This window comes from Nicotiana tabacum, chromosome 14 (assembly GCF_000715075.1).
Source record: "Nicotiana tabacum cultivar K326 chromosome 14, ASM71507v2, whole genome shotgun sequence".
Classification (NCBI taxonomy): Eukaryota; Viridiplantae; Streptophyta; class Magnoliopsida; order Solanales; family Solanaceae; genus Nicotiana; species Nicotiana tabacum.
In genome coordinates, this window is record NC_134093.1 from 104,670,148 (window position 1) to 104,683,744 (window position 13,597).

The 13,597-nt window shown below is 33.6% G+C and overlaps 1 protein-coding gene across 1 annotated transcript; it reads left to right on the top strand.

Annotated features, from left to right (window-relative positions):
• Window positions 1-971: 971 nt before the first annotated feature.
• On the top strand, window positions 972-12,654 carry LOC107776431 (beta-glucosidase 18-like). Its single transcript, XM_016596326.2, has 12 exons — window positions 972-1,266; window positions 1,358-1,424; window positions 1,863-1,921; window positions 8,236-8,311; window positions 8,405-8,479; window positions 9,171-9,258; window positions 9,360-9,612; window positions 10,171-10,286; window positions 10,471-10,720; window positions 10,824-10,926; window positions 12,090-12,198; window positions 12,325-12,654. The coding sequence occupies exons 1-12, from the start codon at window positions 1,066-1,068 to the stop codon at window positions 12,521-12,523; spliced, it is 1,596 nt and encodes a 531-aa protein (XP_016451812.2). The 5' UTR covers window positions 972-1,065; the 3' UTR covers window positions 12,524-12,654.
• The last annotated feature ends 943 nt before the right edge of the window (window positions 12,655-13,597 follow it).

Sequence of the window (13,597 nt, forward strand, 5' to 3'; positions counted from 1 at the left end):
TTATGAATGAGTCAAACTTTATGTACCACTGCCTTGGTGCATGCTTTAACCCATAACGACTTTTATTCAATTTGCACACTATGTGTTTCTTTCCAGCTACTTCAAATCCTTCTAGCAGCTCCAAATAAATCTCTTCTTCCAAATTTCCGTGAAGAAAGTTCAAAATTGTCCGAATATAAGTCATTTTGACAACATGTGAGAAACTTTCGTCAAAATCAATGTCTTTCTTCTGTTCGAAGCATTTTTGTAATGACCCGACAGGTCGTTTTGAGTATTACAACCTTGTTTCCCCATTTACTGCTTATCCTATGATTCAATTATAAATATGTGACTTGTTGGGGATGTTTCAAAATGAATTGGAACACTTAGTTATAAGATTTAAAGTTTAAGTTGAAATAGTTAGTCGGAAGTCGACTTATATGTAACGACTTTAGAATAGAGTTTTGATGATTCCAATAGCTCTGTATGGTGATTTTGGACTTAGGAGTGTGTCCGTAAAACTATTTGAAAGCCCGTAGTTAGATTAGGCTTGAAATGGCGAGATGAGCAACTGATATCACTATAGCAAGGAATTTTACACTTTATATGTCCGAGTAAAATACTGCAAAGATCAATACAACACTCAAAAGAAATAACATTTTTTTATATTCTCAATTTACTACAATATCGCTCACATACTTTATTTTTCTCACACACTATTTTCTTTCACCCTATCTGTAATGCCTCACTTTTTTTTTCTCACTTTGTTAGTGTGTCCTTTTATAGGAGCAAAATATGTAGTCTCAAGGAATGCTAGGAGATATATTAATCTCCTCCACTTCTTTCCAAACATTGGCCCCAAGAAAGAGCGGTGAGCCAAGTTTTATTTCATAGGCACGTGCCTATTGAATAGGATGGACCCTACAATCTTAGTGTAAGTACCGTGTGGTTTTCTGTATAAGCACTCGGGTATCTTCTTTCTATCTTAAACATCTTCAAATTTGAAACATATAATATTAGAAAAAAATAAGTCAAACCATGCACTAATACTCTTCTTCTTCCTCCCTTCCTTATAATGTTGCATTCATGAACAAAGTAATTTATTCTCTAAGTAATATGGAACCAACTGCAATGGTTTGGCATGCAATATTTGCACTTAGTGTGTCTTTTACTGGTTTCATAGTGTCATGTTCTCAGACAGAAAATTACCTTAGTGGCAAAGAATATCCAAACTCAGTTTCATTTCCAAGCACTTTCTTGTTTGGAACAGCCTCTTCTAGTTACCAGGTTTTTCTCTGCTTCTTTCTACTTCTTGTTTTATACAGTAGTTGAACTTTATGTTTTAGGGCATTAAAATAAATTCTTGTTTCTTTTGCAGTTTGAAGGAGCTTTCCTTAGTGATGGAAAAGGCCTCAACAATTGGGATGTGTTTACTCATGAAGCTGGTGAGCTTTAATTTACTATTATCAAACCTCTCTATAATAACACTCTTATTTAACATTCGTTCACTATAAAAGCTAATTTTTTGTATTTTCCCGTAGCAGCCAAAAGATATCGGAACAGTCGAGTCTGTTATACATAAGTTTGACTGTACATGTCTAAATTTCTTCCCATGTTTGGCACATTCAGCACCACCCCTCCACCCCACCTCCCCCTCCCCCAGATAATAATCAAGAATTATAATATATGACCGGGGATCTGCTGCAGGGCCAGTGGCGGAGCCACAACGGTTGTCTTCGTCGGAAAATTATAGTGATAATATCAGTAATATTTTTAAAAATATATATATATACTATATAATGATACTATTTGACTTCGTGGGGAGTTTGTTTCTTTATATTTTGACTCTCTTTAATAAAAATTCCGGCTCCATCACTGTGCAGGGCACATAGCAGATGGAAGTAATGGAGATATTGCTCTCGACCATTACAACCGATATCGGGTACGCCTTTGATGCATCCGTTGTTTGTTTGTGTTTTTTCTCGTTATGATATTTGAAGTTTATTGACCTGACTAATTTTGATACATCCACTAAGGGAATAAACCGCTCCTTATCTATCGGAAATTATTATTCATTCACTACATTTGGTCGGTGTTCCTTTCTCATCTCAAGCCCATAATTACTCTAAACGTTAGGGTATATTAGGGAAAACCGCCTGAGTGAAGCGACAGAAGGAACTTGACTTATCCGAGTTAAATGACAGCGGCTTAAAGTTTAAACCTATCACGAGCACGAGCACGAGCAGCCTCGATCCTTGACAGCGAGGTCAATAAATTCTCTACTTTCCGCGCTCGAACTCGAAACCTCTATTTATTCATGAAGGAATCCCAACCATTTCAACCACGCCCTTTCGATGATTTATCCACTTTTGTTAACTATTAATTAAGCATTCAAAATTCAGTATCTTTCCATGATAAACAAACAATTACCAGTACTCTACCAAGATAATCAAGCTAAGGTTGGTAAAGATTTGACAAAATACTATTCTTTTCTGCCTTTGAAGCCTGAAAATTCTCTAAGTTTCAGGTGTTCTCCATTTCGTCCTCTTAGTTAGGGCTCTTAACCAGCATTGTCCACAGTGCAAAACATTGCTCCCAATAATTATGATCCCATTTGAAGTTTCGGGGTTGCACTTTTGTATTCAACCAAAATCTGCTTTATAGAGGGCGACTACAACTAATATATCACTATTTTCTAAAAACATATATCTATCTATATATATATATATATACATGGAATTTTTGCCGAGTTTTACGGGTGCCGGCAACCCCTCTGGATATAACATAGTTCCGCCTCTAATTACATTTGTCTAATAATCTGTGGACAGGATAGCTAACTGTTAAAAGTTGGTTCATGAGCTTAATGCAATATCACTAACATGATGTGATATTAGCTATTTTGGATTAAACTCAGCACAATGTTTTTCAAAATGACTGGTACTATTAAGAGTATCTACCTACTTTATATGTAATTTTTTCAATCTCTTTGATTATGGAACTTTGTTATTAGTACGCACAATAGCTTGTACATAAACTATATTACTCTCACGTAGTACTATAAGCTATATGAGCAAAGCTAGTACGTAAAGTATATACTGTAACTGATATGTGCTTACTCCTAGTTACATTTTTTATAAACCGCAGTGACATTTTTGGCGCATTATTTAATGTTTACTGCAATATTAGCTTTTTCCTCGTCAAAGCATTGGTTTAATAACAATACAAATTTGACTTTCACTAAGAGGCCATTTGGTTTTTGGCCCTGGCGTCTGTTTTCGGCAAGTGCACATATAGCCGTTATCAGGATGCTATTTATAGAGTATTTATCTTGTCCTAAAATTTTAAATTAAAAATCTTAAATTTAGGACAATTCGGGAATTTTTGTCCTAAAAGATTGAATTGGAAAACTGAAATTCAGGACGCATTGACTAATTTCTAAATAGTAACGCTTTAGAGTGGGTAACTGATATCATTTCTACTTTGTTTCCCATGTTGCTAAAAATTTTCCAAATCTTGTGCAAAATTTCTAGAAAGAATATTTCACATGTTTTTTACAGCAAACATCAGTGGACAAGATCATTATTTTAGTCATTGTCGTGGGAAATTTTATTTGGTACAGAATCTGTGGACCAGTGAGGATTCCTATGTCAAACGAAGAAATTTGGTAATCTGCTGAATTGTTGTCCCACAAGCAGTCAAGCATAGTATTTGCGTAGAGCTATGCGGCATATCTTTTGATGGGACATTGAGAGGTTTCCATATTTGCTTGTTTTCTTCAACCTTTCCACTTATGCACTCGTGTGACAGAAAAAGAAAATTGGGCATAGGCAAAATGAGTTGTGTTATACTTATACCTAGTGATAGCACTATCTTGGAAAATTTGGGCGCAACTCATCTAATTCTAAGGGTAATGTTATCTCTTAGATAGTATAAATATCAGATAACTCTATTCATGTAAGTTTGGACACATTAAAAAATCATTAATGTCCAAATTGTGTTGTACCAAGTGATAATAGTGTTCAGGACAACTTGAGTGCAACTCGTCTAATTTTAGGAGTACTTGTTATCTCCTATTAATATAGACACCTAATAACTCTATCTATCAAAGGTTGGATAAATTAAATCTTCTATGTCCAAATTGTATCGTACCTACAGATAATAGTTTTTAGGACAACTTGCACGCAACTAATCCAATTTTAGAGGTACGTACTTGCTATCTCCTACTAATATAGATACAGAATAACTCAAGTGATCAGAGCATGGACACATTAAAAGAATCATCCATGTCCAAACTGTGTTGTACCTAGTGATAACAGTGTTTAGGATTACTTGTGCTTAACTCGTCTAATTTTAGAGGTACTTACTATCTCCTATTAGTATAAGTGTCGTATAACTCTATCCATCAAACTTGAATATATTATAAAATCATCAATGTCCAAATTGTGTTATACCTAGTGATAATAGTGTTTAGGATAACTTGCACGCAATTCGTCTAATTTTTTGAGTACTTGCTATTTCTAATAGTATAGTACCAGGTAATTATATCCATCAGAGCTTAGACACATTAAAAAAATCAATGTCCGAGACCTCATAATTCTCTTCCACTTCATTGACCACTAGATCACATCTTGTGATATTTCTATTTTATTTGTTGAAATTGAATCTACATAAGTGATCGAGTAAATTTCTCTAAATACGCTTGTAATATGACTAAATTGTTGATAGACCATTGTGTTTAAATTTAAATACTTAAACCCTTTATAAAATAAAAATCATACACAAATATTATGGTTACCATATATAGATATAAAATCAAATACTTAAGCCCTTATATTGATAGAAATTCTACCAACTAACCCAATTACCATATCTTCCTGCATCTTGTACACTAAGTATGAATAACTTCATATATTGGAAATTCAATACTTTTGATTCCCATCAAAGGTAGTTTTCCAAATTTTAAGTTTGAAACACAAGAAATCAATATTACAGGAGATTTGATATGATCAGAAATAGTTTAGCACTACAAATTAAAGCTATATTAAAAAATTTGATTCTGTTTAAAAATTTATCACCTTTCTATAAAATTACAAGGCCCACAAGATATGTCGTTACATGCGGGGGGCAATTTTATTAATAGAATTAACGCCGTATACTGATAGATAGACGGAGGATATCTATAAACCGTTTAGCAAACGATAGGGTTAGTTTAGGCCCTTTTTCGTATGTAGTATACGTTTTACATAGAAATTCTAAAAGTTTAACAGCTTCAAAACAACAAGTTACGATATTTCACATGTATTTCATCACAAATTGTTTGGATGATTGTTACCTATTGTATTTCATTGTATTGTTACTTTAAATATATTATTTATTTTGATTGTTACTTATTATTATTATTATTATTATTATTATTATTATTATTATTATTATTATTATTATTATTATTTTGTATTGCTAAATTGATCATTACTTAACGATAAAATTAATTTGGTGTGCTCGCGTCATTTTTTTTTTCTTCTCATTGCATCCTTAATAATTTTTAATATTTATATTTCACCCTCTACCCTATTTTAATAATAAGTCTATCTCGTATCATACTTTTATTTTTATAATATTATAATGTATCCTTCAAACTGCTAGTGTATGATATTATAAAATGATGAGAAACGATATAATTTTTTCAAACATTGTAATCATCGAAACAATACAATATAATACATACAATAGAACACGATATACACATAGAATGTTGAATAACAATCATCTAAAAAATACAACAAAAGTTACAATTTAAACGCACACATACCCGCTTTGCTTGCATAAGTTACATATTTCAGGAAAGTTTAATTATTAAAAATCTCTATTCTTTTTCTTTTTAAAAGACATAAGTTTTCTTTTCATTGCACATTATAATTTTCCATCTGTTATGCTCACGAAATCATCATATATTTAATATGGACATATAAAATACTCCAATGATATCTTCCTATGCACTGCTAATTAGTTTTAATTAGTTTCATCTAGCCTTTCGTCCTTTCCACGTCTTTAATTCGTCTTATATTTTTTATTTTCCAAATTTTAGTTAGTAGAAAGTTTAATTAACCAATGCAATATTTTTTAACAAAAATAATAGTCAGCTATAATTTTCATATGAAATAATTTTGTCATTTTGGTAAAAAGTTATACGTGACTATTACAATAATAGAGTGAGCATGAGAATAATATTCAAATGGGGCCCACTTAGTAGAAAAGTTATACGTGACTATTACAATAAAAAACCTGCAAAATCACATTTGGGAAATAGAGTGAGAGAAGAAAATTCAAATGGGGCCCACTTATTAGAAAGGTTATACATGCACCACTCACGTTAGACCAACGGTAACTTAAGGTCTGTCAAACTGATTTTCACGTATTAGGCCGTAAGTACAATTACAATTTTATCCTCTGAATAGTCATGAGCTGCCTGGTTATTCCCATTTATAGTGTAGTAATGAAGTAATGATATTTTCCTTATATAGGGTATAGTGATTACTTTTGAAATATTAAATGTATTTTTAAATAATTAAAATAGAATAATTTGAAGAGAGATTATCAAAAGACATATTAAAAAAGAATAAGGGGAATTCCTATATATTAACTATCATAATATTTTAAGGGTGTATCTGGTATGAAAAAAAAATGTATTGAAAAACATTTTATTTATAAGAACAAATATCTCTAGGAAATTGACTTTCATCTAGCATTCCAACTACTCTCCACCCAGAATATCATGGCCCATCCCTAACTACCATTCACCTCACCACCCTACCCCTACCCCCAACTCCATCCCACCCCCACGCTCCCCCACCCCTACACTCCTCCCCACTTCCCATCCTCACCCGACACCCCACACCCATTACCACCCCCACCCTTCATCACCCCACCATCCCCAACCAGTGGCGGAGCCATCTTATCCCCTTCATCCGAAAAATTATACTGTGTGTAGTTCGGTAATTTTTATTTGTTATGCATATATTACTATATGTTGACTCTCCTTGACTTATTCGTGTGTTTACTTGCCGCTATCTCAACCCCACTCTTAGTATTTGCCTAAATTATTTATAAATGTTTTTGGGATAAAATTTTCTATTTACTTATCAAACATCATAAACTAAGTACGTAATAGAGCTATTTATTTTCCCTTTGTATTAAACACACCATAAAAGTAAATTAACAATAGCATAACGTGCAAAACCTAGCGAACTATCTATCTTCTTTTTAGCCCTTCATGTTAAAGAGGTTATAAATGATGAATATTTCAAAAATGTTCATTTTCTTTTTTAAATAAATGGACAAATATTGCTTTTGCCTTATTTGTTGTAAATGGGTAAAACTATGTGAACTTGGTCCAAAACTATCTTATGATTGTATTCGAGTTGGTTGAGCGGGAGCCTAGCAACTGGTATCAAAGTAAGTGGTTTGGCGAGAAGAGTATGAAATGGCGGAGTGAATTTGTGAAGCTTGATTTACTACTTTTACCATGCTAAGGTAGCTCAGAGACGCACGTGCACAAGAAGAAGCTAGCTCTAGACCCATAAATGCTTGCTCATGTGAATGGCACAATAAATCTTGAAAACTGACTCGTGGCCGTGATAATAGGTCACGTGAAACTTAGTTCGGGGCGATTCGTGGATCAAGGTGATGGCCACGTGAAACTTAATATGGCGCAGTATGCCAGTTTCACACTTGTGTTACTAATTTATGAATTAATTTAATTGCTTGGGATGAAGGAAACTTGCAAGATCAACGGCTGTTAATTTTGGTTTGGCAAGAAGTTTAAGGAGTCGGAAGATCATTTGAAAACCCAAGAATTCTTGATTTTTGGAAATAATCTAATTAAGAAAATCTAAGTACTATCTAGGCATATAAGTAGTACTAGTATTTTCTTATTCCAAATTCTTTATTATTATATGCTGTGTCATTCGCTTTCGTTACTCTATTATCTTAGTTTGTTGTTGCTATTGTTTGTTGTTTTATTTTCACTGTTTCTTGTGCCGAGGTTATATTTGAAATAGTCTATCTATCTTCACAAGTTAGGGATAAGATCCGCATACACATTACGTTCCCAGACCACACTTGTGGGGTTACAATGGGTTTGTTGTTGTTCTAATTAAGGATGAAAATGTAGATCAATTTGCTGTATCTCTAAAGCATGATATGTAAAGAAATGCTTGAAATCCAATAATTCTTATTTTTGGAAATAAATGAAAACAGGAGGATATCAAACTCATGGAAGATATGGGTGTGAATAGCTTTCGTTTCTCTATTTCATGGGCAAGAATTCTGCCCAGTAAGTTACAACTATCACTTCTTTTGTCCCTATCTCATATTTCAGGATGTAAACTCCTAAATAACCCCTTTTTTGGTCCAATAACTGAATCAGATGGGATGTACGGAGATGTCAATTTGGCTGGAATTCAGCATTACAATAAGCTGATTAATGCACTCATACAGAACGGTTATTTCTGCTCATCTCATTGATTTAGTGACCTTTTGTTATGTTCACCCTTCACCGTATTTTGATTCACATAAAAGGCAGCCCGGTGCACGAAGCATCCCGCATTCACGTAGGGTTTCGGGGAAAGGCCACATCCCAAGGGGTGTGATGTAGACAGCCTACCCTGCTAAGTATCAGTGACTGATTTTACGGCTCGAACCCGTGACCTATAGGTCGCACGGATACAACTTTACACATATTTTGATTTAAAAAAAGTGCAGCCCGGTGCATGAAGCATTCCTGCATTCACGTAGGGTCCGAGGAAAGACCCGCATCCCAAAGGATGTGATGTAGACAACCTACCCTGCTAGTATCAGTGGGTGATTCTACGGTTTGAACCCGTGACATATAAATCGCACGGAGACAACTTTACACATATTTTGATTCACAATATCAAAAATATATGCAAAAAGTAACCATCTGTTGGCTTAGATAAAGGGCAGCCCGGTGAACTAAACTTCGATATGCGTAGGGTCCAGGGAAGTGTCGGACCACAAGGATCTATACTACGCAGCCTTACCCGGTATTTCTGCAAGAGGCTATTTCCACGGCTCGAACCCGTGACCTCCTGGTCACATGACAACAATTTTACCAGTTACATCAGGTTCTATCTGAAGGCTTAGATAAGTTCTTTTATTTGCTATGATTTCAGGGATCGAACCATTTGTCACGTTAACGCATTATGATATACCTCAAGAACTTGAAGACAGATATGGAGGTTGGCTAAGTCCAAAAATACAGTAAGCAGTTTCTCCCTTCTTATTCTTCGCGAAAAGGTAGCTATATATATATAGTTAGTATCCATGAGCAATTCTGCTGATCAAATTAGTTCTGTTTGTAGGAGTGAATTCAGTTGTTATGCAGATATATGTTTTAAATATTTTGGAGACAGAGTGAAATATTGGGTGACAATGAATGAGCCAAATGTGATGGCCGTTCGCGGCTATAGATTGGGGACTTTCCCTCCAGCTCGATGCTCTCGTTCATTTGGTAATTGCAGCGCTGGGAATTCGGAAAAGGAACCCTTCATTGCTGCCCATAATATGATCCTATCCCATGCAGCAGCTGTCAGCATTTACAGAACAAAATATCAGGTTCTTTCATCATTTATGTTACTCTTGAGCATGTTAGTTGATAAGAAATGGAATTTAAGTGGATAAATGATGTTATTACGTGGAGATTAGACACCACGGAGGTAGTGTCGAAGCCAAAAATTTCCCATGGGTATTTAAACTAGAAAGAAGTATAAAAAAAAATTCACGACGAAGGGTGTTCAATATATATTATATACCTCTAAAACCTAATATTTTACTTATATATATACAGTGTAAAATTTTCAGAAGAAGGGTATTAAATTGACCACTCTTATCAGAGTGTAGCTTCGCCTCTGGACGGAGGGGTTTGGAAAGTGGTAGAGATTAGAAGACAAAATGTAGACAATTTATCCTTTGTCCATTCCGCCTCCTTTCTGTATCTGTCTCTTTAGGTGATCTGATAGTGTAAAAGTTCTTTTAAGAGAATAGAATTTAAGCTATTTACAAAGCTCACCTTTTTATTTTGTTTTACTTCTTAGTCTTTTATTTCAATCACTCCTTAGATGATACTAATATAACAACACCAGTAATTTCAGTTTGTTCTTTGCTGGCATACAGGAAAGACAAGGAGGTATGATTGGGATTTCTTTAAATACTCAATGGTATGAACCTTTTAGCGATTCCTCAGAAGACAAATATGCAGCTCAGAGAGCTCGATCTTTCGTTTACAACTGGTAAGACTTCTTAATCAGTGCATATATTCTATGTTGCATGGACTCTTCAAAATGCTGCCGCACAGGCAGAGATGTTATTTTCGATAGACTTTAACCGTACTTGTATTACCAGAAACAGAAGTGAATGAAAACAAGAAAAAGAATGGAGTACTTGTTTTGATGGAATTACAACATTGGTATGCAGGTTTTTAGACCCTATTATATTTGGAAGATATCCTGAAGAAATGCAACAAATTCTAGGAACTAACCTGCCTGCCTTTTCAAGCAATGATTTGAAAAAACTGAATAATGGCCTTGATTTCATTGGCATAAATCTTTACACTGCTGCATATATTAAAGATTGCTTGTACTCCGCCTGTGAAAATGGAACCTCTTGGTCAGAAGGTTCTTATTTTCGTACTACAGAAAAAGATGGCGTGTACATTGGAAAACCGGTAAGTACTCTGATCAGTACTAATCTATTTCTGTAGAAAATGAGGTAGCAGCATTTTATATACTGAGACATTCCTTAATTTCTTTACCTTGTAAATGATTCAGACTACAATGGACTGGCTCTTCGTTTACCCTCAAGGGATGGAAAAGACTGTGATGTACATGAAGGACAGATTCAATAACACTCCAATCATCATCACTGAAAATGGTAACAGAAAAAACAGTGCTTTTTATTAAGTACTCTCTTCGTCCCAGTTTATATGGCACCCCCTTTAACGAGGCACGTGATTTAAGAAAGAAAGTAAGGGTCGTTTGGTAGGATGTATTAGATAAAATAATGCATATATTAGCTTATTATATTAATATTAATATTTTGTTTGGTACACTTTTTGAACATATGCATTAGTTATACACCCTATTTGGTATTATCCTATGCATAACTAATGCGTAAGAAATTATGGTATTAACAATGCAATAAGTTTTAATGCATGCATTAGCTTAGTTAAAACCAAACCCCTTCAAAATTTATGCTTGATTAAAAAATGCTATTATATTAATGCAAATTTGATGTAAAATTTGATACTGAAATTGCTCCCGCTATTTAAATCTATACTCCGCCAATCTCTTCATTGTAAATTTATAAATCTGTATTTTACTACTTCGTACTAGAATGTACTTGTAATCAACTCATTTTTTTTTATTTTATAATTCAAATTTTCTTTGCCTAATAATCCAAGAAAGTGGAAAATAAAATTATATCCTAGTAAATAAATAAATATTTAGCATATTTTCTTTTTTATAAATAAATATTCAGTTATATACTATAATATAGGTAAACAAATAAAAAAAATTAAACCTTTTTCATATAAAAATATTCCTCAACATATGTTTCTTTTAAAAAAATAAAGTGATGGACTGGTTATGAGGATATTTTTGTAAACAAACAATTCTTATAGAAATTATGCAATATTTTAATACATCAAACCAAACAATGAATAAGAAATATGTCAGCATAACTAATATGAGCAAAACTAATGCAAGTATAACTAACATCAGCATTACTAATACACCATATTCAGCATTATTCTTATGTACCCTATCAAACGAACCCTAAGACTTTTGAAACTTGTGGTCTAAAACAAGCCTTATATATTTGTGTGACTATAAATCATCTCATTTACCCATTAATGGTAAAATAAGAATTTTAAAACTAAATTATTTCTAAATATCGAAATGTGACATTCTTTTTGGCACAAAGATAAAGAAAGGATAAGTGTGCCACATAAATTGTGACAGAGGGAGTAATAAGTTCAATCAAATGCAAGTCGATCTATTTGGAGGCAACTGCTTATATGATGGGAAATTTTGCAGGCATTGCTGAGAGTGACAATCCAAATTCTTCTTTAGCAGATGCCCTCATTGACACTCAAAGAGTTGAGTATATGCATAGCCACTTGAAATTCTTGGCAAATGCAATGAGGTATATCTCTCCCTCTCTCCAACACATACTAATTCCACATATTGATCGTGTAAAAAGAGCTTTATACTGTTATTGTATATAAGTTTTATCTTTAACATGTATATGATCGGATGGTTTTATAAACAGGGAAGGTGCAGATGTGAGGGGCTACTTCGCTTGGTCATTGCTCGACAACTTTGAATGGTTAGAAGGATATACAAAAAGATTTGGACTGCATTATGTCAATTTTACAAATCTCCAGAGAACTCCAAAGTTATCAGCCACTCGGTATAAGGAGCTCACGTCTAATTTTCAAGGACAGATAGCAAGATATGTAGCCAAATAACATGGAAAAAATAACAATAACACTGCTATAATATTATTTATAAGCAGATATACGAATTAGTTTGAGTCGTGCTGGGCATTGTCCTAAGAAACTATTTCAGCAGTTTGAAATATTTTCACAGGACTAAACAAGCTTACCTCTATTTTATTTAGAAGATACAGGAATCAGCAAAATATTAAATTACAAACCTAACTAGTTGGAAGAGAAAGAGCTACTAATATTTTATGCCAATTAAAATATATAGAAGAAGATATTAGAAGGATTAACACTTCTATAATATTATTTGTAAGCAGATATACGAATTAGCTTGATTCGTTTTAGACACTGTCCTAAGAAACTATTTTAGCAGTGTGATATATTTCCCCATGACTAAACAAACTTACCTCTATTTTATTTAGAGGATACATGAATGAATAAAATATTAAATTACAATCCCAACTAGTTGGAAGAGAAAGGGCTACTAATATTTTATGGCAATTAAAATATATAGAAGAAGATATTAGAAGGAGAAGGATATATAAGAGGGAAAGAAGATAGAAGTATTTCTTTTGTCTTGCTAATTGCTAATGATAAGAAAGAGAGGTTGGACATGGCTATTTATAGCCTCATTTGCATGAAGCTTTGTTTTGCATGGTAAAAACGTGGCCGGTAGAATTTGCCACTTTACCAAGGCATTTTGCCATCTTTCTAATGGCTTCTAGCACGGATGCCACATGGTTTTGGTTATGACATTTGTCAACAAAGGCTTTAAACTATTGCCACAGTCTTCTACTATTTTAAAGACCTTCAAAAATAAACTTGATGGATTTGTATGGTACAAATGTAATAGGTTTGATGTCTTTTGGACTATGAACCAAACTTAGATCGATAAAGTTTGTCCCACAAAATTACCAGTGAAATATAAAGGAATATTAGATAAGAGGTTTCTTAGCCACTCAGCCTCAGAACCAGCTAACTCTAGAGCTACAAACTCTGATTCCATAGTCGATCTAGCAATGATCGTCTGTTTAGCTGATTTTCACAATATTGCACCACTACTAAGGGTGAATACATAACTAATAGTGCATTTTATAT

Coding starts and splice junctions, on each gene's coding strand:
- LOC107776431 (XM_016596326.2), top strand. CDS start 1,066: ATGAACAAAGTAATTTATTCTCTAAGTAATATGGAACCAACTGCAATG. Junction 1,922..8,235: donor ACCATTACAACCGATATCGG/GTACGCCTTTGA, acceptor AAATGAAAACAG/GAGGATATCAAACTCATGGA. Junction 10,287..10,470: donor CGATCTTTCGTTTACAACTG/GTAAGACTTCTT, acceptor ATTGGTATGCAG/GTTTTTAGACCCTATTATAT.